This window comes from Leishmania major, chromosome 34 (assembly GCF_000002725.2).
Source record: "Leishmania major strain Friedlin complete genome, chromosome 34".
NCBI lineage: Eukaryota > Euglenozoa > Kinetoplastea > Trypanosomatida > Trypanosomatidae > Leishmania > Leishmania major.
The window spans coordinates 814,556-838,218 of NC_007286.2; the positions used below are offsets into that span (position 1 = coordinate 814,556).

At 66.6% G+C, this 23,663-nt stretch overlaps 7 protein-coding genes across 7 annotated transcripts; all 7 read right to left on the minus strand.

Annotated features, from left to right (window-relative positions):
- Nucleotides 1-41: 41 nt before the first annotated feature.
- Nucleotides 42-650, minus strand: LMJF_34_1840 (putative amastin-like surface protein; the record flags this gene model as incomplete). The annotated part of the gene is made up of 1 exon (XM_001686229.1): nt 42-650. The coding sequence occupies one exon, from the start codon at nt 648-650 to the stop codon at nt 42-44; it is 609 nt and encodes a 202-aa protein (XP_001686281.1).
- A 1,927-nt stretch (nt 651-2,577) lies between these two features.
- Nucleotides 2,578-4,572, minus strand: LMJF_34_1850 (tuzin-like protein; the record flags this gene model as incomplete). Its single annotated transcript, XM_001686230.1, has 1 exon — nt 2,578-4,572. The coding sequence occupies one exon, from the start codon at nt 4,570-4,572 to the stop codon at nt 2,578-2,580; it is 1,995 nt and encodes a 664-aa protein (XP_001686282.1).
- A 2,732-nt stretch (nt 4,573-7,304) lies between these two features.
- LMJF_34_1860 (putative amastin-like surface protein) lies at nt 7,305-7,919 on the minus strand (the record flags this gene model as incomplete). Its single annotated transcript, XM_001686231.1, has 1 exon — nt 7,305-7,919. One exon carries the CDS (start codon nt 7,917-7,919, stop codon nt 7,305-7,307), a length of 615 nt encoding a protein of 204 aa, XP_001686283.1.
- Nucleotides 7,920-10,117: 2,198 nt separating this feature from the next.
- LMJF_34_1870 (tuzin-like protein) lies at nt 10,118-12,112 on the minus strand (the record flags this gene model as incomplete). The annotated part of the gene is made up of 1 exon (XM_001686232.1): nt 10,118-12,112. The coding sequence occupies one exon, from the start codon at nt 12,110-12,112 to the stop codon at nt 10,118-10,120; it is 1,995 nt and encodes a 664-aa protein (XP_001686284.1).
- Nucleotides 12,113-14,892: 2,780 nt separating this feature from the next.
- On the minus strand, nt 14,893-15,471 carry LMJF_34_1880 (putative amastin-like surface protein; the record flags this gene model as incomplete). Its single annotated transcript, XM_001686233.1, has 1 exon — nt 14,893-15,471. The coding sequence occupies one exon, from the start codon at nt 15,469-15,471 to the stop codon at nt 14,893-14,895; it is 579 nt and encodes a 192-aa protein (XP_001686285.1).
- Nucleotides 15,472-17,665: 2,194 nt separating this feature from the next.
- LMJF_34_1890 (tuzin-like protein) lies at nt 17,666-19,660 on the minus strand (the record flags this gene model as incomplete). The annotated part of the gene is made up of 1 exon (XM_001686234.1): nt 17,666-19,660. One exon carries the CDS (start codon nt 19,658-19,660, stop codon nt 17,666-17,668), a length of 1,995 nt encoding a protein of 664 aa, XP_001686286.1.
- A 2,769-nt stretch (nt 19,661-22,429) lies between these two features.
- Nucleotides 22,430-23,005, minus strand: LMJF_34_1900 (putative amastin-like surface protein; the record flags this gene model as incomplete). Its single annotated transcript, XM_001686235.1, has 1 exon — nt 22,430-23,005. The coding sequence occupies one exon, from the start codon at nt 23,003-23,005 to the stop codon at nt 22,430-22,432; it is 576 nt and encodes a 191-aa protein (XP_001686287.1).
- Nucleotides 23,006-23,663: the final 658 nt, after the last annotated feature.

Here is a 23,663-nt window from a genome sequence, read left to right on the forward strand (position 1 = left end):
GCACGCCTGTGTGGAGAGGCCGCGCCGCTATCAAGCTCGCCCTACCCTCGTTGTGCGTATATGTAGTTCCCCTGTTTTTCTTGTTGCGACGTCTCGTTTTTGTTCATCCAAGAAGGATTCACCGCATACGTGAGCATCAAAATTGCGGCGATGATATCCACGCACCAAGCCGTCATCAAGAGGTCAAAGCCGATACCGAAGGTAAACTCGTTTCGGGCTTTAGGGCATGCTGCGTTATCATCTTTATAGTATGTCACCACCATGGCCACCCACACAATGAACAAGGTGACCACGCCGATGATGTTCAGTGCCAGGCAGAGCCAACGCAAGCAGGGGCAGCAGAAGATCAGAAGCAACCCGAAAAAAAATGCCGCGAAGTAAACAAGGATGGAGATGATGGCGAACGCCTGGGCAACGTGGAAACGGTTCAGGCGGTTCAAGCAGTCTGCCCACAATACTTCCGCTGACTCAGCATATGTCGTATTGTAGCAGTCCACTTTCACACCAAACAGTGTGATGCAAACCATAAGGTTCCCCAAAACTTGCGGATTCACACCGCGAAAAATGTCCAGCGGCGTGCCCACCAGCACCAGAAGGAACGCCACGAACTGCACGACCACGTAGACAACGAGGGGGATACTGCGCTTCATGGGCGAAAAGGGACAAGAGCGAGAGACTGAGAGGAGCGGCGCCGAGGCAGACGCGAGAACCAACGGCGGGGGTGCGGGCGAGAGGCTGCCACACAGCGGATGACAAATGAGGAGGCGGAAACAAAGACGCAGGAGGGGGCAGATGGGAGAGCGGGAGAGAGCGGAGGAGAGTCAAGGCGTGGCGACGCGATGTCTTGGTTGCGGTGGCGTGTGCGCGCACGCGTTGTTGTTGGGCGGTCGGTTGTGCGCGGGTGTGTTGTGAGAGGCGGTAGAGGGACGGGCGGCGTGGGCAGCAGTGAAAAGGGGCGACAAGAGAGACGGGGAGAGAGAGGCGAGGAGACAGGCAAGTGACACGGCGGGGCGCGCGCAGCGGGGGCACATGGGCCATCGGCTGGCACAAACACGCAAGGCAAGCACATAGGCAGGGGTGGGCCACGCGGGGACAGGACGGGGGGAGGAAAGGGGGCACCTCCCGCTACCCTCCTCTGGCACGCGCCGCATCGCCTCCCACGCCCCTCCCCCCTTCGCTGATCCGCTCTGGCACCGCTTCGGCGGTGCTGCGCCGTCGCCGCGCCCCGGACACAGTCATCACGCACCCAGCGTGCATCTCATTCATTCCGTCAGCCACGCTTGTCCGCCTCCGCTGATGACGCTGGCCACACCGCGCCGTGGGATCCCAGCGTCCAGTGTACCGATCATGGACAGCAGGCAAAGAGCCTGCCGCACGCCCTCGGGCACGGTTGCCGACCCTTGGTGTCCGCGGGCAGGGCTGTGCTAGCGAGGTCGCCGGAGAGGCTCGCGGGCACGGTCACGCCGGTGCCGGCCCACCGCGAGTTGTGCCGGCGATTCAACGGGTATACGTGCCCTACCTCCTGTTTTCTGATTTGGCAAGCGAGGCGCTGATGCAGGGCACAGCCCGTGGCTCCGCCAGTGCCGGACGCAGTGCAGCTGCAGTGGGCGCAGCGACGCACAGCGCTGTTGGCTGGCCGGCGCCCGTCACGAAGCGTCGGTACACGGGCCTGCATTCTGCAAGACGCGCAGTTCACCCCCACGGGGCCCACAGGGCACCAGGCGCACCAGCCTCTCAGCATCCCGGTGCGGCAAGAGAGAGGAGGCACGGCGCTGGCGACTGCGTGCTCACACAGCACGGCACGGGCACACACCTGCACGCCCTCCCCCTCCTCCCAACGACAACGGCGAAGCAGCGGCGTGGCGGCTGTGCTGCCGCGTCCCTGCTGGGACGCATACACACCACCTCGGGCTGCACACCTGAGAGCAACACCACCGCACGGCACACCGCCGACGCCGCCACGCAGACGCACACCTGCCAGGTGTCCCGCAAGCCCACAGCAAAATGCGCGACTGCGGCCAACGGCACCCACACAAAGACGGGCCCTCCTGGCGCCGCCGCCTGCGCAGCGCTCCGCACGCAGAGAGCTGCCGCGCTTGGAAGCAGCTCTGCAGACGCTGCCCAGCGCGCCGCCCTCTCCGCCATCGAGACAACAGCCGCAGACAGACCACACCTGTACGGCACGCTTCCTACAGCGTGAGAGAGGGATCGAATGGAGTGGGGTCAGTGGTACACGGCATGATGGACTCGGGTGTACCCACATTCGTGCGCGGGCACTGGCGCACGCACCTGCTGGCCTGGGACGGAGAGGCCGGGGCAACCAGGCGAAGGAGTGCCCGAGAGCTGGCCGGCAGCATCCCCTGCCCAAGGCGTACCTCCGCCAGAGCATACGCACGCACATGCAAACATCTCTCTCTATAGATATATACAGACGTATATCTATGCATGTGTATGCACGTGTATCGCCGACCCCGCCGGTGCACGGCCCACGCACCGCGTGGGTCAGCCGCATCGCTTTTGCCGATGCGCGTCTGCTTTCCCAGCACAGGCCGCACGCGCCGGTCGCGTCCACACACACTAGATCAAGATGCAGCGCGCCGCGGTGTGGTACACCTGCTGCGCGAACCGCCACTCGTGCTGCACCGGATCGTACAGCACCATCTCCTGCACATCTGGCTGCCCGAGCACCGACATCGCTCCAGTGGCGTCATCGCGCACGCCGTCGGCGAATGGCATCGAGGCTAGCTGCCGGATCGCCGCACGAGCAGGCGAGCCAGGTGGTCCCAGCGCAGCCTGCAGCCGACGCATCGCCCGCGCCAGCATGAGGCTCGTGTACGTGACCGGGTCCACGCCGCGCTGGCGCAGCGCAGCGCACAGCTCGTCGACGTCGCTGCTGCGCGTCCCCACCACCTCCACAAAGCACACCAGGTCCAGCGCGTCCAGCGTGTGCTCCGCGTAGGCGAACGCCTGCCGGCGGGAGAAGGGTGGTATGCAGTAAAAGTCCAGCCTCCGCGACGACACGTTCAAAGGGGTCAGAGCCTTCATGGGCACCGCCAGGACGATATGGCAGGCCTGGCAGTCGCTCACCAGGCTCACCACCTCGCCGTACACCCTGCCCAGATCGCTGCCCTCGCGCAGCCTCATCACCAAGAACGGAACGCCGTCGCTGGCCTTCACGGTCGCGCCCCGCATCGCCTCCTCCACAAAACCCAGCAGGTCGCCGCACACCTCCACGTTGCTCACCCCCAGGGCCCTCACAACACTGCGCAGGGTGTCCTCCGTGCCGCCGACGTCGACATGAACCAGCGCCACCCCCTCCACGCGCACCGCGCGGCGACACGGCACACACCTGCCGCCGCCAGAGCCACCGGCGAGGGCCACGATGCGGGGATGCGACGGCGCCATCTGCGTCAGCACACTGCGCACAAGCGCCTCCTCATCCTCGCGCCTCACCTCGAAGGCCTCGGCGGCCGCCGCGAGCATACCCTCCTCCTTCCTTGGCCGGGCAGCCTTGGAGAGGGTCTCGATGGCTGTCCGGAGCTGATGGCCCCGCTGCTGCCGCCGGTACGCGCGCAGGTTCGCCGTGAACACGTAAGCGACCACAAGCACGCCGGCAATGCAGCTCATGGTGCCCTTGTACTTGGCCAGGGCATAGCGAAAGTTCGTATCCTTCACCCGCTCGCGGCGCAGCATCTGCATCGCCTTGTCGTGGTCGCGCTCCCACCGCGCCTTCTCGCTAACACTGTCCAGCTCCACCCTCGACACAAACACAAACGGCAGGAGATCCACGCCTTCCAGCAGGTACATCCGCTCCGCCCGCCAGCCGCGGCTGAACAGGACGAGCGCGATGGCCTCCACGTCGCGCGGGTCGTGCACGCAGGAGCGCAGCCAGTTTACCAGCGCCACCAGCCTAGCGCTCTGGAGCAGCTTCTTCCGCGGCTGCAGCGCCACAATGCGCTCAGACGCCACAGAGAGTTCCACTTCGCCCTTCTCCATTAGTATAATGTAGGTAGCGTTGCCGTTCACCTTGGCGATAGTGCCCTTCATGTGCATGGCGGACGGCGCCACCGCGGCCCCGCTCGCGGGATCGCCCTCCGTCCTGACCGTCACCCGCGTGCCAGCATCCACCACCAGCAGCTGCGCGGCGTCGCCGCGGCGGTCCTCGCCGTCGCGATCCCTCTTGCCAGTACGGAGCATCTCCGCCTTGTAGGCCGCCTCCGACAATCTGCTCACGAGCCGTCCGAGAGCCACGGGGCGGTCCTCGAGAACGCTCGCCGCGTGCGTCACGCGCACACCAACCAAGACGCCTGCCAGACTATTCCACGGCTTCTTCGGTGACGGCAGGCGGCCACGCATGCCGCACACACACTCGCGGCAGTGTCCGCCCTCCGACAACGCAGAATCTGCGCCGCCGCACCCACCACTCGACGCCGGCGAGAGACAGCTACACAAAGAGAGCCTACAAGATCCGGGTGCGGCCGCACCACCTCTACCATCCACCGCGCACACACCGATGCCGGCAATGCCTCTCCGCATGGCGTTCCACCGGGGGTCGAGTGTGAGCGCCATCATGTGCGCATGGGAGTGCCTCGTGTTGGCGTGTGGGTGACGGCGCCGCTCACGGCTGGGGGGCGCCTCTGCATCACCGCGCTTCCTCGACAACCACCCATGACCCGCGCGCCAACGTGCAGTAGAGAGAGGAGTGGGGCACATGATGAGGCATCGGCACAGAAGGCGGCTGCGCTGCCAGAGGGCGCGCGCACACACAGACATGTACACACGCACATACACACATATATATGTATATACATATACCGGCACGCACCCGCATGCGGGTGCACACACCTGCACGCACACGGCGCGGCAGCACCACGGGCAGCAGCAAAGAGCGCCGCCTGCACCCCCTATACCCTGCCCTCACGGGGACGAGGGGGACGGCAGTCGCGGCGGTGACGCTGTTGGTTTTCACGAGTCGGTCAACGGAAGCAAGCATAATAGCGAGCAGGCACGCGCGCAGGAAGGCGTACCGCAAAGCAAACAGAGGGGAAGCAAGAGAGGAGACAGAAGCGCACGCACGCCCTCCGCCCTGCCAGGCGAGGACAACAAGCGAGCGGTCCGCGAGGACAACGTAATGCGAGGCGTTTGGCGGTGTTGTCGGTACATAATATACCTACACAGCCATATATATATAGAGAGAGAGAGAGTCATATGTAGAGATCAACATGTATATATATATATGTATATATGTATGCACCTGCCGTTTTGCTGTTGGGTGGGTGTGCTGATTCGCATGACTGTGCGAATCAGCGAGGCATGCACTTGCTTCTCACCGCCTCCATTCCACCACGCACAAGCCGGCGCATGCGCGCCTACAGCCACGGCACCCCTACGCCCTGTGGCACGGCGGCCACATCCGCGTCGCCGAGGACGAGCCGTCCTGCCGCTGCGCCGGGCCGCACTGCACGCCGCGCTCCCAGCGGGGCCGCCCTCAGGGTCGTGCCCCAGGGGCGGAGGCGGTGGCCTCTGTCGGTGGGGAGGGCGCACCAGTGCGTGGCAGGTGGTGGTCGTCGTACACGCCGCACGAGCCCAGGGGGAATGTTGCCCAGCCGCAGGTCAGGGCCCTGTGAGACCCCGCAGTCTGCCTGCATGCCGTGCTTCTCCCCCTCCGTCTCCTGAAGGCCGCTGCATCGCGTCACATGCGGCGTGGCGACTCCCCACGGTGGAGCGTGGAGGATTCGGTGGTGTGCGCCAGCAACGAAGCCATCGAAACAATTCGCACAAGAGAGAGGCGAGGAGACACAGCGACACGGGGGGCGCACACGCAGACGGACTCGAGCCAGACGCCAGAGGAGCGAGCAGCAACGCAGCCCCGCCTCTGCTCCGCTCCGCCTTCGCACTCGCTCGTACCGCCGCGCATTTGCCCGTCCTGCTTCGCCTGCAGTCCCCTGCCCGCGTGTGTCGGCGTGTATGTGCGTATGCGCGTGCTCTGCTGCGCGGCTGCTGCCCTTGCCTGCGTCGTCGCCACAGTCCGCCGCCACCGCCAGCACACGCGCACATGAGGGGCGGGGGGTGCGGGGAGCGACGAGAGGCGCAGAGGGGCACGCACACACCACGCTTCTCTCTGCGCGCAGAAGAGAACAGCAAGCACGAGCGAGCTCGAGGGAGACGAGCGTCGAGTAAAGCGAGAGCGCGGGGCGGCACCCGCGACCACCGCACGAAAACAGAGACACGCCAACAGCGGCAGCCTTAGTGAGGGAGGGCCGCGGGGGCCGCTCACGGAACGAGGGGGAAGACGGTGACAGGGGCGCATACGCCTGCGCACACGCACACGCCGTGTACCACCACGCAGGCATGCACGAGGTGCTGCAGTCGCCCCTCGGCAGCGGTGCCCATGCACGGCCGTGCCGCTGCTGCCTGCGCACGCTCGCCCGCTCTGTCTTCTTCCCGCAACCGCCACCACCTCCTCTGGCACCTCGCACCCTCCCCCTCGCCCGTCTCCGTGTCCGCGCAGTCCACCGGGCGCGCGAGGGGGACACCAGAAACACGCGCGGCCGCCGCGGCGGGGCGCGTAGCTGGAGAAGGGCGGGCGCGTCACCGATGCCGTGGGCGGCTCTCCGCCTCCCGCCATCCCTGCCACGGCGTCGGCTTCTCCCCTGCGTCGCGCCTGCCTGCCCATCCCAGCTGGGGCATTCGCCGCACGCCTTCGCTCTCCCTTTCCCGCGCACACGGTCCGGCCCCCGGCGACCCCCCTGCCGGCACCCCGCGCCTTCCTCCGCCACCGCGCTCCGCCAACGGTGCGCCGGGCGGCCGTCACGGGGGCACGTCCCAGCAGCTGCTGAGGGCGAGCAGCTCACAGGGGAGGGTGAGCGGGTGGGGGTCAGTGGGCGGAAGGCGGCATGCGTCGGCGTGTGGGCGCGCAGTGTGTGTGCGCTGCCCACTGCATGGCGCCGGCCGCCGCGCGCATGAGCACGGCAACACAACGCGAGGGAACGGAGACGCCGACGAGAGCCGCGCGTGGGAGGAGGAAGGGAAGACGCACAAAGCCACACTCGTCACGAGACGCACGCGCACAGCGAGGGCAATGCGAGGCAGCGGGAAAAGAGAGAGCGAGGCGACGACAGCGCGGGCGAGAGCGACTCCTCGCCATGTGCGCGGAGAGCGGGTGCGTGCACGCACGCGCGACAGGGCAGCGAGAGGGCTGGGCCCGCGAAGGGCAGACACGGGAACCAGCAGCCTTCGCACCCTCATCCTCGCTGTCACCAGCTCCACCACGAGCACGCCTGTGTGGAGGGGCCGCGCCGCTATCAAGCTCGCCCTCCGCTTCCTGTGGCTTGTTTACTGTTATTCGTCCTCTGTGACTCCATCGAGTTTGCACAGTCCTGTGATCCCCTCATCTGCAACGGAAGCAGCAAGAAGATGATGTTGAGGATATCCAGTATCCAGGCCACCACCAAGAGAGCGAACCCGGTGCCGAACCGGTAGCCCATATTCCTCACCTCACGGCATAGCGGCTCATCAGGTTTTTTGTATGTCACCACCATGGCCACCCACACAACGCACAAGGTGACCGCGCCAACGATGTTCAGCGCCAGGCAAACCCAGCGGTGAATAGTGCAGCCGTACAGCAAAACTAAGCCCAGGACAAAGGCCGCGCCGTACACGAGGATGGAGATGAGAGTGAACGCCTGCGCAAGGCGGAAACGGGCGATGCGTGCAGGGCAATTAAGCCATTGCATGTCTACCGTCTCCTCATATTCAAGTGATTTACAGTCGAGCTTAAAGCCAAAAAGCGTTAGACACTGAGCGACTCCTGGACGATTGGGTGCACGGAACATCTCCAGCGGCGTGCCCACCAGCACCAGAAGGAACGCCACGAACTGCACGACCACGTAGACAACGAGGGGGATACTGCACTTCATGGGCGAAAAGGGACAAGAGCGAGAGACTGAGAGGAGCGGCGCCGAGGCAGACGCGAGAACCAACGGCGGGGGTGCGGGCGAGACGCTGCCACACAGCGGATGACAAATGAGGAGGCGGAAACAAAGACGCAGGAGGGGGCAGATGGGAGAGCGGGAGAGAGCGGAGGAGAGTCGAGGCGTGGCGACGCGATGTCTTGGTTGCGGTGGCGTGTGCGCGCACGCGTTGTTGTTGGGCGGTCGGTTGTGCGCGGGTGTGTTGTGAGAGGCGGTAGAGGGACGGGCGGCGTGGGCAGCAGTGAAAAGGGGCGACAAGAGAGACGGGGAGAGAGAGGCGAGGAGACAGGCAAGTGACACGGCGGGGCGCGCGCAGCGGGGGCACATGGGCCATCGGCTGGCACAAACACGCAAGGCAAGCACATAGGCAGGGGTGGGCCACGCGGGGACAGGACGGGGGGAGGAAAGGGGGCACCTCCCGCTACCCTCCTCTGGCACGCGCCGCATCGCCTCCCACGCCCCTCCCCCCTTCGCTGATCCGCTCTGGCACCGCTTCGGCGGTGCTGCGCCGTCGCCGCGCCCCGGACACAGTCATCACGCACCCAGCGTGCATCTCATTCATTCCGTCAGCCACGCTTGTCCGCCTCCGCTGATGACGCTGGCCACACCGCGCCGTGGGATCCCAGCGTCCAGTGTACCGATCATGGACAGCAGGCAAAGAGCCTGCCGCACGCCCTCGGGCACGGTTGCCGACCCTTGGTGTCCGCGGGCAGGGCTGTGCTAGCGAGGTCGCCGGAGAGGCTCGCGGGCACGGTCACACCGGTGCCGGCCCACCGCGAGTTGTGCCGGCGATTCAACGGGTATACGTGCCCTACCTCCTGTTTTCTGATTTGGCAAGCGAGGCGCTGATGCAGGGCACAGCCCGTGGCTCCGCCAGTGCCGGACGCAGTGCAGCTGCAGTGGGCGCAGCGACGCACAGCGCTGTTGGCTGGCCGGCGCCCGTCACGAAGCGTCGGTACACGGGCCTGCATTCTGCAAGACGCGCAGTTCACCCCCACGGGGCCCACAGGGCACCAGGCGCACCAGCCTCTCAGCATCCCGGTGCAGCAAGAGAGAGGAGGCACGGCGCTGGCGACTGCGTGCTCACACAGCACGGCACGGGCACACACCTGCACGCCCTCCCCCTCCTCCCAACGACAACGGCGAAGCAGCGGCGTGGCGGCTGTGCTGCCGCGTCCCTGCTGGGACGCATACACACCACCTCGGGCTGCACACCTGAGAGCAACACCACCGCACGGCACACCGCCGACGCCGCCACGCAGACGCACACCTGCCAGGTGTCCCGCAAGCCCACAGCAGAATGCGCGACTGCGGCCAACGGCACCCACACAAAGACGGGCCCTCCTGGCGCCGCCGCCTGCGCAGCGCTCCGCACGCAGAGAGCTGCCGCGCTTGGAAGCAGCTCTGCAGACGCTGCCCAGCGCGCCGCCCTCTCCGCCATCGAGACAACAGCCGCAGACAGACCACACTTGTACGGCACGCTTCCTACAGCGTGAGAGAGGGATCGAATGGAGTGGGGTCAGTGGTACACGGCATGATGGACTCGGGTGTACCCACATTCGTGCGCGGGCACTGGCGCACGCACCTGCTGGCCTGGGACGGAGAGGCCGGGGCAACCAGGCGAAGGAGTGCCCGAGAGCTGGCCGGCAGCATCCCCTGCCCAAGGCGTACCTCCGCCAGAGCATACGCACGCACATGCAAACATCTCTCTCTATAGATATATACAGACGTATATCTATGCATGTGTATGCACGTGTATCGCCGACCCCGCCGGTGCACGGCCCACGCACCGCGTGGGTCAGCCGCATCGCTTTTGCCGATGCGCGTCTGCTTTCCCAGCACAGGCGGCGGAGTCTCCGCAGCGGGCGAGGGCTCTTGTCCACCCCTCCCCCACCCCCATCGCAGCTTGGTCGCCCTCGGCAACTGATCCAGCAGAGACCCGCACCCGCACGCAGCTGTCAGCAACCACGTCGCCGTGCGGTGGGCGGTGCCTCCAACGGCTGCCCGCCAACACACGGCAGTGAAGGCAGCGCATCCACATCCGCCTCCGCACAAGCGCCCAAGCAGCAGCAAAGGCACTGCCCCCCCCCCCCAGCCCAGCACAGCCCAGCCCAGGCCGCACGCGCCGGTCGCGTCCACACACACTAGATCAAGATGCAGCGCGCCGCGGTGTGGTACACCTGCTGCGCAAACCGCCACTCGTGCTGCACCGGATCGTACAGCACCATCTCCTGCACATCTGGCTGCCCGAGCACCGACATCGCTCCAGTGGCGTCATCGCGCACGCCGTCGGCGAATGGCATCGAGGCTAGCTGCCGGATCGCCGCACGAGCAGGCGAGCCAGGTGGTCCCAGCGCAGCCTGCAGCCGACGCATCGCCCGCGCCAGCATGAGGCTCGTGTACGTGACCGGGTCCACGCCGCGCTGGCGCAGCGCAGCGCACAGCTCGTCGACGTCGCTGCTGCGCGTCCCCACCACCTCCACAAAGCACACCAGGTCCAGCGCGTCCAGCGTGTGCTCCGCGTAGGCGAACGCCTGCCGGCGGGAGAAGGGTGGTATGCAGTAAAAGTCCAGCCTCCGCGACGACACGTTCAAAGGGGTCAGAGCCTTCATGGGCACCGCCAGGACGATATGGCAGGCCTGGCAGTCGCTCACCAGGCTCACCACCTCGCCGTACACCCTGCCCAGATCGCTGCCCTCGCGCAGCCTCATCACCAAGAACGGAACGCCGTCGCTGGCCTTCACGGTCGCGCCCCGCATCGCTTCCTCCACAAAACCCAGCAGGTCGCCGCACACCTCCACGTTGCTCACCCCCAGGGCCCTCACAACACTGCGCAGGGTGTCCTCCGTGCCGCCGACGTCGACATGAACCAGCGCCACCCCCTCCACGCGCACCGCGCGGCGACACGGCACACACCTGCCGCCGCCAGAGCCACCGGCGAGGGCCACGATGCGGGGATGCGACGGCGCCATCTGCGTCAGCACACTGCGCACAAGCGCCTCCTCATCCTCGCGCCTCACCTCGAAGGCCTCGGCGGCCGCCGCGAGCATACCCTCCTCCTTCCTTGGCCGGGCAGCCTTGGAGAGGGTCTCGATGGCTGTCCGGAGCTGATGGCCCCGCTGCTGCCGCCGGTACGCGCGCAGGTTCGCCGTGAACACGTAAGCGACCACAAGCACGCCGGCAATGCAGCTCATGGTGCCCTTGTACTTGGCCAGGGCATAGCGAAAGTTCGTATCCTTCACCCGCTCGCGGCGCAGCATCTGCATCGCCTTGTCGTGGTCGCGCTCCCACCGCGCCTTCTCGCTAACACTGTCCAGCTCCACCCTCGACACAAACACAAACGGCAGGAGATCCACGCCTTCCAGCAGGTACATCCGCTCCGCCCGCCAGCCGCGGCTGAACAGGACGAGCGCGATGGCCTCCACGTCGCGCGGGTCGTGCACGCAGGAGCGCAGCCAGTTTACCAGCGCCACCAGCCTAGCGCTCTGGAGCAGCTTCTTCCGCGGCTGCAGCGCCACAATGCGCTCAGACGCCACAGAGAGTTCCACTTCGCCCTTCTCCATTAGTATAATGTAGGTAGCGTTGCCGTTCACCTTGGCGATAGTGCCCTTCATGTGCATGGCGGACGGCGCCACCGCGGCCCCGCTCGCGGGATCGCCCTCCGTCCTGACCGTCACCCGCGTGCCAGCATCCACCACCAGCAGCTGCGCGGCGTCGCCGCGGCGGTCCTCGCCGTCGCGATCCCTCTTGCCAGTACGGAGCATCTCCGCCTTGTAGGCCGCCTCCGACAATCTGCTCACGAGCCGTCCGAGAGCCACGGGGCGGTCCTCGAGAACGCTCGCCGCGTGCGTCACGCGCACACCAACCAAGACGCCTGCCAGACTATTCCACGGCTTCTTCGGTGACGGCAGGCGGCCACGCATGCCGCACACACACTCGCGGCAGTGTCCGCCCTCCGACAACGCAGAATCTGCGCCGCCGCACCCACCACTCGACGCCGGCGAGAGACAGCTACACAAAGAGAGCCTACAAGATCCGGGTGCGGCCGCACCACCTCTACCATCCACCGCGCACACACCGATGCCGGCAATGCCTCTCCGCATGGCGTTCCACCGGGGGTCGAGTGTGAGCGCCATCATGTGCGCATGGGAGTGCCTCGTGTTGGCGTGTGGGTGACGGCGCCGCTCACGGCTGGGGGGCGCCTCTGCATCACCGCGCTTCCTCGACAACCACCCATGACCCGCGCGCCAACGTGCAGTAGAGAGAGGAGTGGGGCACATGATGAGGCATCGGCACAGAAGGCGGCTGCGCTGCCAGAGGGCGCGCGCACACACAGACATGTACACACGCACATACACACATATATATGTATATACATATACCGGCACGCACACGCATGCGGGTGCACACACCTGCACGCACACGGCGCGGCAGCACCACGGGCAGCAGCAAAGAGCGCCGCCTGCACCCCCTATACCCTGCCCTCACGGGGACGAGGGGGACGGCAGTCGCGGCGGTGACGCTGTTGGTTTTCACGAGTCGGTCAACGGAAGCAAGCATAATAGCGAGCAGGCACGCGCGCAGGAAGGCGTACCGCAAAGCAAACAGAGGGGAAGCAAGAGAGGAGACAGAAGCGCACGCACGCCCTCCGCCCTGCCAGGCGAGGACAACAAGCGAGCGGTCCGCGAGGACAACGTAATGCGAGGCGTTTGGCGGTGTTGTCGGTACATAATATACCTACACAGCCATATATATATAGAGAGAGAGAGAGTCATATGTAGAGATCAACATGTATATATATATATATATATGTATGCACCTGCCGTTTTGCTGTTGGGTGGGTGTGCTGATTCGCATGGCTGTGCGAACCAGCGAGGCATGCACTTGCTTCTCACCGCCTCCATTCCACCACGCACAAGCCGGCGCATGCGCGCCTACAGCCACGGCACCCCTACGCCCTGTGGCACGGCGGCCACATCCGCGTCGCCGAGGACGAGCCGTCCTGCCGCTGCGCCGGGCCGCACTGCACGCCGCGCTCCCAGCGGGGCCGCCCTCAGGGTTGTGCCCCAGGGGCGGAGGCGGTGGCCTCTGTCGGTGGGGAGGGCGCAGCAGTGCGTGGCAGGTGGTGGTCGTCGTACACGCCGCACGAGCCGAGGGGGAATGTTGCCCAGCCGCAGGTCAGGGCCCTGTGAGACCCCGCAGTCTGCCTGCATGCCGTGCTTCTCCCCCTCCGTCTCCTGAAGGCCGCTGCATCGCGTCACATGCGGCGTGGCGACTCCCCACGGTGGAGCGTGGAGGATTCGGTGGTGTGCGCCAGCAACGAAGCCATCGAAACAATTCGCACAAGAGAGAGGCGAGGAGACACAGCGACACGGGGGGCGCACACGCAGACGGACTCGAGCCAGACGCCAGAGGAGCGAGCAGCAACGCAGCCCCGCCTCTGCTCCGCTCCGCCTTCGCACTCGCTCGTACCGCCGCGCATTTGCCCGTCCTGCTTCGCCTGCAGTCCCCTGCCCGCGTGTGTCGGCGTGTGTATGTGCGTATGCGCGTGCTCTGCTGCGCGGCTGCTGCCCTTGCCTGCGTCGTCGCCACAGTCCGCCGCCACCGCCAGCACACGCGCACATGAGGGGCGGGGGGTGCGGGGAGCGACGAGAGGCGCAGAGGGCACGCGCACGCACACGCACACACCACGCTTCTCTCTGCGCGCAGAAGAGAACAGCAAGCACGAGCGAGCTCGAGGGAGACGAGCGTCGAGTAAAGCGAGAGCGCGGGGCGGCACCCGCGACCACCGCACGAAAACAGAGACACGCCAACAGCGGCAGCCTTAGTGAGGGAGGGCCGCGGGGGTCGCTCACGGAACGAGGGGGAGGACGGTGACAGGGGCGCATGCGCCTGCGCACACGCACACGCCGTGTACCACCACGCAGGCATGCACGAGGTGCTGCAGTCGCCCCTCGGCAGCGGTGCCCATGCACGGCCGTGCCGCTGCTGCCTGCGCACGCTCGCCCGCTCTGTCTTCTTCCCGCAACCGCCACCACCTCCTCTGGCACCTCGCACCCTCCCCCTCGCCCGTCTCCGTGTCCGCGCAGTCCACCAGGCGCGCGAGGGGGACACCAGAAACACGCGCGGCCGCCGCGGCGGGGCGCGTAGCTGGAGAAGGGCGGGCGCGTCACCGATGCCGTGGGCGGCTCTCCGCCTCCCGCCATCCCTGCCACGGCGTCGGCTTCTCCCCTGCGTCGCGCCTGCCTGCCCATCCCAGCTGGGGCATTCGCCGCACGCCTTCGCTCTCCCTTTCCCGCGCACACGGTCCGGCCCCCGGCGACCCCCCTGCCGGCACCCCGCGCCTTCCTCCGCCACCGCGCTCCGCCAACGGTGCGCCGGGCGGCCGTCACGGGGGCACGTCCCAGCAGCTGCTGAGGGCGAGCAGCTCACAGGGGAGGGTGAGCGGGTGGGGGTCAGTGGGCGGAAGGCGGCATGCGTCGGCGTGTGGGCGCGCAGTGTGTGTGCGCTGCCCACTGCATGGCGCCGGCCGCCGCGCGCATGAGCACGGCAACACAACGCGAGGGAACGGAGACGCCGACGAGAGCCGCGCGTGGGAGGAGGAAGGGAAGACGCACAAAGCCACACTCGTCACGAGACGCACGCGCACAGTGAGGGCAATGCGAGGCAGCGGGAAAAGAGAGAGCGAGGCGACGACAGCGCGGGCGAGAGCGACTCCTCGCCATGTGCGCGGAGAGCGGGTGCGTGCACGCACGCGCAACAGGGCAGCGAGAGGGCTGGGCCCGCGAAGGGCAGACACGGGAACCAGCAGCCTTCGCACCCTCATCCTCGCTGTCACCAGCTCCACCACGAGCACGCCTGTGTGGAGGGGCCGCGCCGCTATCAAGCTCGCCCTCCACTCCGTCCTGTTACCTCCATCCTACTCTTGCGCTGTCGGCGACTCCGGCTTCTCGTTCGCTTTAGTGGCCGGGACCGTGCACGGGAGCAGCAAGAAGATGATGTTGAGGATATCCAGTATCCAGGCCGCCACCAAGAGAGCGAACCCGGTGCCGAGCCGGTAGCCCGTATCCCTCACCTTAGGGCACTTTTGCCCATCGTCCTTGTTGTATGTCACCACTATGGCCACCCACACAATGAACAAGGTGACCGCGCCAACGATGTTCAGCGCCAGGCAAACCCAGCGGTAGATGGTGCAGCCGTACAGCAAAACTAAGCCCAGGACAAAGGCCGCGCCGTACACGAGGATGGAGATGATGGCGCATCCCTGCGCAAGGCGGAAAAGGGTGATGCGTGCAGGGCACTCGATCCATTGCATGTCTACCGTCTGGTCATATTGGAGTCCTTTACAGTCGAGCTTAAAGCCAAAAAGCGTTAGACACTGAGCGACTCCTGGACGATTGTGTGCACGGAAGATCTCCAGCGGCGTGCCCACCAGCACCAGAAGGAACGCCACGAACTGCACGACCACGTAGACAACGAGGGGGATACTGCACTTCATGGGCGAAAAGGGACAAGAGCGAGAGACTGAGAGGAGCGGCGCCGAGGCAGACGCGAGAACCAACGGCTGGGGTGCGGGCGAGAGGCTGCCACACAGCGGATGACAAATGAGGAGGCGGAAACAAAGACGCAGGAGGGGGCAGATGGGAGAGCGGGAGAGAGCGGAGGAGAGTCGAGGCGTGGCGACGCGATGTCTTGGTTGCGGTGGCGTGTGCGCGCACGCGTTGTTGTTGGGCGGTCGGTTGTGCGCGGGTGTGTTGTGAGAGGCGGTAGAGGGACGGGCGGCGTGGGCAGCAGTGAAAAGGGGCGACAAGAGAGACGGGGAGAGAGAGGCGTGGAGACAGGCAAGTGACACGGCGGGGCGTGCGCAGCGGGGGCACATGGGCCATCGGCTGGCACAAACACGCAAGGCAAGCACATAGGCAGGGGTGGGCCACGCGGGGACAGGACGGGGGGAGGAAAGGGGGCACCTCCCGCTACCCTCCTCTGGCACGCGCCGCATCGCCTCCCACGCCCCTCCCCCCTTCGCTGATCCGCTCTGGCACCGCTTCGGCGGTGCTGCGCCGTCGCCGCGCCCCGGACACAGTCATCACGCACCCAGCGTGCATCTCATTCATTCCGTCAGCCACGCTTGTCCGCCTCCGCTGATGACGCTGGCCACACCGCGCCGTGGGATCCCAGCGTCCAGTGTACCGATCATGGACAGCAGGCAAAGAGCCTGCCGCACGCCCTCGGGCACGGTTGCCGACCCTTGGTGTCCGCGGGCAGGGCTGTGCTAGCGAGGTCGCCGGAGAGGCTCGCGGGCACGGTCACGCCGGTGCCGGCCCACCGCGAGTTGTGCCGGCGATTCAACGGGTATACGTGCCCTACCTCCTGTTTTCTGATTTGGCAAGCGAGGCGCTGATGCAGGGCACAGCCCGTGGCTCCGCCAGTGCCGGACGCAGTGCAGCTGCAGTGGGCGCAGCGACGCACAGCGCTGTTGGCTGGCCGGCGCCCATCACGAAGCGTCGGTACACGGGCCTGCATTCTGCAAGACGCGCAGTTCACCCCCACGGGGCCCACAGGGCACCAGGCGCACCAGCCTCTCAGCATCCCGGTGCAGCAAGAGAGAGGAGGCACGGCGCTGGCGACTGCGTGCTCACACAGCACGGCACGGGCACACACCTGCACGCCCTCCCCCTCCTCCCAACGACAACGGCGAAGCAGCGGCGTGGCGGCTGTGCTGCCGCGTCCCTGCTGGGACGCATACACACCACCTCGGGCTGCACACCTGAGAGCAACACCACCGCACGGCACACCGCCGACGCCGCCACGCAGACGCACACCTGCCAGGTGTCCCGCAAGCCCACAGCAGAATGCGCGACTGCGGCCAACGGCACCCACACAAAGACGGGCCCTCCTGGCGACGCCGCCTGCGCAGCGCTCCGCACGCAGAGAGCTGCCGCGCTTGGAAGCAGCTCTGCAGACGCTGCCCAGCGCGCCGCCCTCTCCGCCATCGAGACAACAGCCGCAGACAGACCACACCTGTACGGCACGCTTCCTACAGCGTGAGAGAGGGATCGAATGGAGTGGGGTCAGTGGTACACGGCATGATGGACTCGGGTGTACCCACATTCGTGCGCGGGCACTGGCGCACGCACTTGCTGGCCTGGGACGGAGAGGCTGGGGCAACCAGGCGAAGGAGTGCCCGAGAGCTGGCCGGCAGCATCCCCTGCCCAAGGCGTACCTCCGCCAGAGCATACGCACGCACATGCAAACATCTCTCTCTATAGATATATACAGACGTATATCTATGCATGTGTATGCACGTGTATCGCCGACCCCGCCGGTGCACGGCCCACGCACCGCGTGGGTCAGCCGCATCGCTTTTGCCGATGCGCGTCTGCTTTCCCAGCACAGGCGGCGGAGTCTCCGCAGCGGGCGAGGGCTCTTGTCCACCCCTCCCCCACCCCCATCGCAGCTTGGTCGCCCTCGGCAACTGATCCAGCAGAGACCCGCACCCGCACGCAGCTGTCAGCAACCACGTCGCCGTGCGGTGGGCGGTGCCTCCAACGGCTGCCCGCCAACACACGGCAGTGAAGGCAGCGCATCCACATCCGCCTCCGCACAAGCGCCCAAGCAGCAGCAAAGGCACTGCCCCCCCCCGCCCAGCACAGCCCAGCCCAGGCCGCACGCGCCGGTCGCGTCCACACACACTAGATCAAGATGCAGCGCGCCGCGGTGTGGTACACCTGCTGCGCGAGCCGCCACTCGTGCTGCACCGGATCGTACAGCACCATCTCCTGCACATCTGGCTGCCCGAGCACCGACATCGCTCCAGTGGCGTCATCGCGCACGCCGTCGGCGAATGGCATCGAGGCTAGCTGCCGGATCGCCGCACGAGCAGGCGAGCCAGGTGGTCCCAGCGCAGCCTGCAGCCGACGCATCGCCCGCGCCAGCATGAGGCTCGTGTACGTGACCGGGTCCACGCCGCGCTGGCGCAGCGCAGCGCACAGCTCGTCGACGTCGCTGCTGCGCGTCCCCACCACCTCCACAAAGCACACCAGGTCCAGCGCGTCCAGCGTGTGCTCCGCGTAGGCGAACGCCTGCCGGCGGGAGAAGGGTGGTATGCAGTAAAAGTCCAGCCTCCGCGACGACACGTTCAAAGGGGTCAGAGCCTTCATGGGCACCGCCAGGACGATATGGCAGGCCTGGCAGTCGCTCACCAGGCTCACCACCTCGCCGTACACCCTGCCCAGATCGTTGCCCTCGCGCAGCCTCATCACCAAGAACGGAACGCCGTCGCTGGCTTTCACGGTCGCGCCCCGCATCGCCTCCTCCACAAAACCCAGCAGGTCGCCGCACACCTCCACGTTGCTCACCCCCAGGGCCCTCACAACACTGCGCAGGGTGTCCTCCGTGCCGCCGACGTCGACATGAACCAGCGCCACCCCCTCCACGCGCACCGCGCGGCGACACGGCACACACCTGCCGCCGCCAGAGCCACCGGCGAGGGCCACGATGCGGGAATGCGACGGCGCCATCTGCGTCAGCACACTGCGCACAAGCGCCTCCTCATCCTCGCGCCTCACCTCGAAGGCCTCGGCGGCCGCCGCGAGCATACCCTCCTCCTTCCTTGGCCGGGCAGCCTTGGAGAGGGTCTCGATGGCTGTCCGGAGCTGATGGCCCCGCTGCTGCCGCCGGTACGCGCGCAGGTTCGCCGTGAACACGTAAGCGACCACAAGCACGCCGGCAATGCAGCTCATGGTGCCCTTGTACTTGGCCAGGGCATAGCGAAAGTTCGTATCCTTCACCCGCTCGCGGCGCAGCATCTGCATCGCCTTGTCGTGGTCGCGCTCCCACCGCGCCTTCTCGCTAACACTGTCCAGCTCCACCCTCGACACAAACACAAACGGCAGGAGATCCACGCCTTCCAGCAGGTACATCCGCTCCGCCCGCCAGCCGCGGCTGAACAGGACGAGCGCGATGGCCTCCACGTCGCGCGGGTCGTGCACGCAGGAGCGCAGCCAGTTTACCAGCGCCACCAGCCTAGCGCTCTGGAGCAGCTTCTTCCGCGGCTGCAGCGCCACAATGCGCTCAGACGCCACAGAGAGTTCCACTTCGCCCTTCTCCATTAGTATAATGTAGGTAGCGTTGCCGTTCACCTTGGCGATAGTGCCCTTCATGTGCATGGCGGACGGCGCCACCGCGGCCCCGCTCGCGGGATCGCCCTCCGTCCTGACCGTCACCCGCGTGCCAGCATCCACCACCAGCAGCTGCGCGGCGTCGCCGCGGCGGTCCTCGCCGTCGCGATCCCTCTTGCCAGTACGGAGCATCTCCGCCTTGTAGGCCGCCTCCGACAATCTGCTCACGAGCCGTCCGAGAGCCACGGGGCGGTCCTCGAGAACGCTCGCCGCGTGCGTCACGCGCACACCAACCAAGACGCCTGCCAGACTATTCCACGGCTTCTTCGGTGACGGCAGGCGGCCACGCATGCCGCACACACACTCGCGGCAGTGTCCGCCCTCCGACAACGCAGAATCTGCGCCGCCGCACCCACCACTCGACGCCGGCGAGAGACAGCTACACAAAGAGAGCCTACAAGATCCGGGTGCGGCCGCACCACCTCTACCATCCACCGCGCACACACCGATGCCGGCAATGCCTCTCCGCATGGCGTTCCACCGGGGGTCGAGTGTGAGCGCCATCATGTGCGCATGGGAGTGCCTCGTGTTGGCGTGTGGGTGACGGCGCCGCTCACGGCTGGGGGGCGCCTCTGCATCACCGCGCTTCCTCGACAACCACCCATGACCCGCGCGCCAACGTGCAGTAGAGAGAGGAGTGGGGCACATGATGAGGCATCGGCACAGAAGGCGGCTGCGCTGCCAGAGGGCGCGCGCACACACAGACATGTACACACGCACATACACACATATATATGTATATACATATACCGGCACGCACCCGCATGCGGGTGCACACACCTGCACGCACACGGCGCGGCAGCACCACGGGCAGCAGCAAAGAGCGCCGCCTGCACCCCCTATACCCTGCCCTCACGGGGACGAGGGGGACGGCAGTCGCGGCGGTGACGCTGTTGGTTTTCACGAGTCGGTCAACGGAAGCAAGCATAATAGCGAGCAGGCACGCGCGCAGGAAGGCGTACCGCAAAGCAAACAGAGGGGAAGCAAGAGAGGAGACAGAAGCGCACGCACGCCCTCCGCCCTGCCAGGCGAGGACAACAAGCGAGCGGTCCGCGAGGACAACGTAATGCGAGGCGTTTGGCGGTGTTGTCGGTACATAATATACCCACACAGCCATATATATATAGAGAGAGAGAGAGTCATATGTAGAGATCAACATGTATATATATGTATGCACCTGCCGTTTTGCTGTTGGGTGGGTGTGCTGATTCGCATGACTGTGCGAATCAGCGAGGCATGCACTTGCTTCTCACCGCCTCCATTCCACCACGCACAAGCCGGCGCATGCGCGCCTACAGCCACGGCACCCCTACGCCCTGTGGCACGGCGGCCACATCCGCGTCGCCGAGGACGAGCCGTCCTGCCGCTGCGCCGGGCCGCACTGCACGCCGCGCTCCCAGCGGGGCCGCCCTCAGGGTCGTGCCCCAGGGGCGGAGGCGGTGGCCTCTGTCGGTGGGGAGGGCGCAGCAGTGCGTGGCAGGTGGTGGTCGTCGTACACGCCGCACGAGCCGAGGGGGAATGTTGCCCAGCCGCAGGTCAGGGCCCTGTGAGACCCCGCAGTCTGCCTGCATGCCGTGCTTCTCCCCCTCCGTCTCCTGAAGGCCGCTGCATCGCGTCACATGCGGCGTGGCGACTCCCCACGGTGGAGCCTGGAGGATTCGGTGGTGTGCGCCAGCAACGAAGCCATCGAAACAATTCGCACAAGAGAGAGGCGAGGAGACACAGCGACACGGGGGGCGCACACGCAGACGGACTCGAGCCAGACGCCAGAGGAGCGAGCAGCAACGCAGCCCCGCCTCTGCTCCGCTCCGCCTTCGCACTCGCTCGTACCGCCGCGCATTTGCCCGTCCTGCTTCGCCTGCAGTCCCCTGCCCGCGTGTGTCGGCGTGTATGTGCGTATGCGCGTGCTCTGCCGCGCGGCTGCTGCCCTTGCCTGCGTCGTCGCCACAGTCCGCCGCCACCGCCAGCACACGCGCACATGAGGGGCGGGGGGTGCGGGGAGCGACGAGAGGCGCAGAGGGGCACGCGCACGCACACGCACACACCACGCTTCTCTCTGCGCGCAGAAGAGAACAGCAAGCATGAGCGAGCTCGAGGGAGACGAGCGTCGAGTAAAGCGAGAGCGCGGGGCGGCACCCGCGACCACCGCACGAAAACAGAGACACGCCAACAGCGGCAGCCTTAGTGAGGGAGGGCCGCGGGGGCCGCTCACGGAACGAGGGGGAGGACGGTGACAGGGGCGCATGCGCCTGCGCACACGCACACGCCGTGTACCACCACGCAGGCATGCACGAGGTGCTGCAGTCGCCCCTCGGCAGCGGTGCCCATGCACGGCCGTGCCGCTGCTGCCTGCGCACGCTCGCCCGCTCTGTCTTCTTCCCGCAACCGCCACCACCTCCTCTGGCACCTCGCACCCTCCCCCTCGCCCGTCTCCGTGTCCGCGCAGTCCACCGGGCGCGCGAGGGGGACACCAGAAACACGCGCGGCCGCCGCGGCGGGGCGCGTAGCTGAGGAAGGGCGGGCGCGTCACCGATGCCGTGGGCGGCTCTCCGCCTCCCGCCATCCCTGCCACGGCGTCGGCTTCTCCCCTGCGTCGCGCCTGCCTGCCCATCCCAGCTGGGGCATTCGCCGCACGCCTTCGCTCTCCCTTTCCCGCGCACACGGTCCGGCCCCCGGCGACCCCCCTGCCGGCACCCCGCGCCTTCCTCCGCCACCGCGCTCCGCCAACGGTGCGCCGGGCGGCCGTCACGGGGGCACGTCCCAGCAGCTGCTGAGGGCGAGCAGCTCACAGGGGAGGGTGAGCGGGTGGGGGTCAGTGGGCGGAAGGCGGCATGCGTCGGCGTGTGGGCGCGCAGTGTGTGTGCGCTGCCCACTGCATGGCGCCGGCCGCCGCGCGCATGAGCACGGCAACACAACGCGAGGGAACGGAGACGCCGACGAGAGCCGCGCGTGGGAGGAGGAAGGGAAGACGCACAAAGCCACACTCGTCACGAGACGCACGCGCACAGCGAGGGCAATGCGAGGCAGCGGGAAAAGAGAGAGCGAGGCGACGACAGCGCGGGCGAGAGCGACTCCTCGCCATGTGCGCGGAGAGCGGGTGCGTGCACGCACGCGCGACAGGGCAGCGAGAGGGCTGGGCCCGCGAAGGGCAGACACGGGAACCAGCAGCCTTCGCACCCTCATCCTCGCTGTCACCAGCTCCACCACGAGCACGCCTGTGTGGAGGGGCCGCGCCGCTATCAAGCTCGCCCTCCACTCCGTCCTGTTACCTCCATCCTACTCTTGCGCTGTCGGCGACTCCGGCTTCTCGTTCGCTTTAGTGGCCGGGACCGTGCACGGGAGCAGCAGGATGATCATGTTGAGGATATCCAGTATCCAGGCCAGCAGGAAGAGAACGAACCCGGCAGCATAATAGCTGACCTCCTTGAGAGGAGGGCAACGGGGACTCTCTCCCTTGTTGTATGTCACCACCATGGCCGCCCACACAATGAACAAGGTGACCGCGCCAACGATGTTCAGCGCCAGGCAAACCCAGCGGTGAATAGTGCAGCCGTACAGCAAAACTAAGCCCATGACAAAGGCCGCGAAGTAAACAAAGATGGAGATGATGGCGAACGCCTGCGCAATGCGGAAATGGGTGAGACGCTGAGGGCAGTTATGGAACGTTTCATCGATGTAGGAAAAATATCCTGACGAGGTGCATGTGAACCTCTCCCCCCACAGGGTGATGCAAGATGTATCAAACCCTGTACTCGGCATGCGAAACATGTCCACCGGCGTGCCCACCAGCACCAGAAGGAGCGCCACGAACTGCACGACCACGTAGACAACGAGGGGGATACTGTATGCCATTGGCGAAAAGGGACAAGAGCGAGAGACTGAGAGGAGTGGCGCCGAGGCAGACGCGAGAACCAACGGCGGGGGTGCGGGCGAGACGCTGCCACACAGCGGATGACAAATGAGGAGGCGGAAACAAAGACGCAGGAGGGGGCAGATGGGAGAGCGGGAGAGAGCGGAGGAGAGTCGAGGCGTGGCGACGCGATGTCTTGGTTGCGGTGGCGTGTGCGCGCACGCGTTGTTGTTGGGCGGTCGGTTGTGCGCGGGTGTGTTGTGAGAGGCGGTAGAGGGACGGGCGGCGTGGGCAGCAGTGAAAAGGGGCGACAAGAGAGACGGGGAGAGAGAGGCGAGGAGACAGGCAAGTGACACGGCGGGGCGCGCGCAGCGGGGGCACATGGGCCATCGGCTGGCACAAACACGCAAGGCAAGCACATAGGCAGGGGTGGGCCACGCGGGGACAGGACGGGGGGAGGAAAGGGGGCACCTCCCGCTACCCTCCTCTGGCACGCGCCGCATCGCCTCCCACGCCCCTCCCCCCTTCGCTGATCCGCTCTCGCACCGCTTCGGCGGTGCTGCGCCGTCGCCGCGCCCCGGACACAGTCATCACGCACCCGGCGTGCATCTCATTCATTCCGTCAGCCACGCTTGTCCGCCTCCGCTGATGACGCTGGCC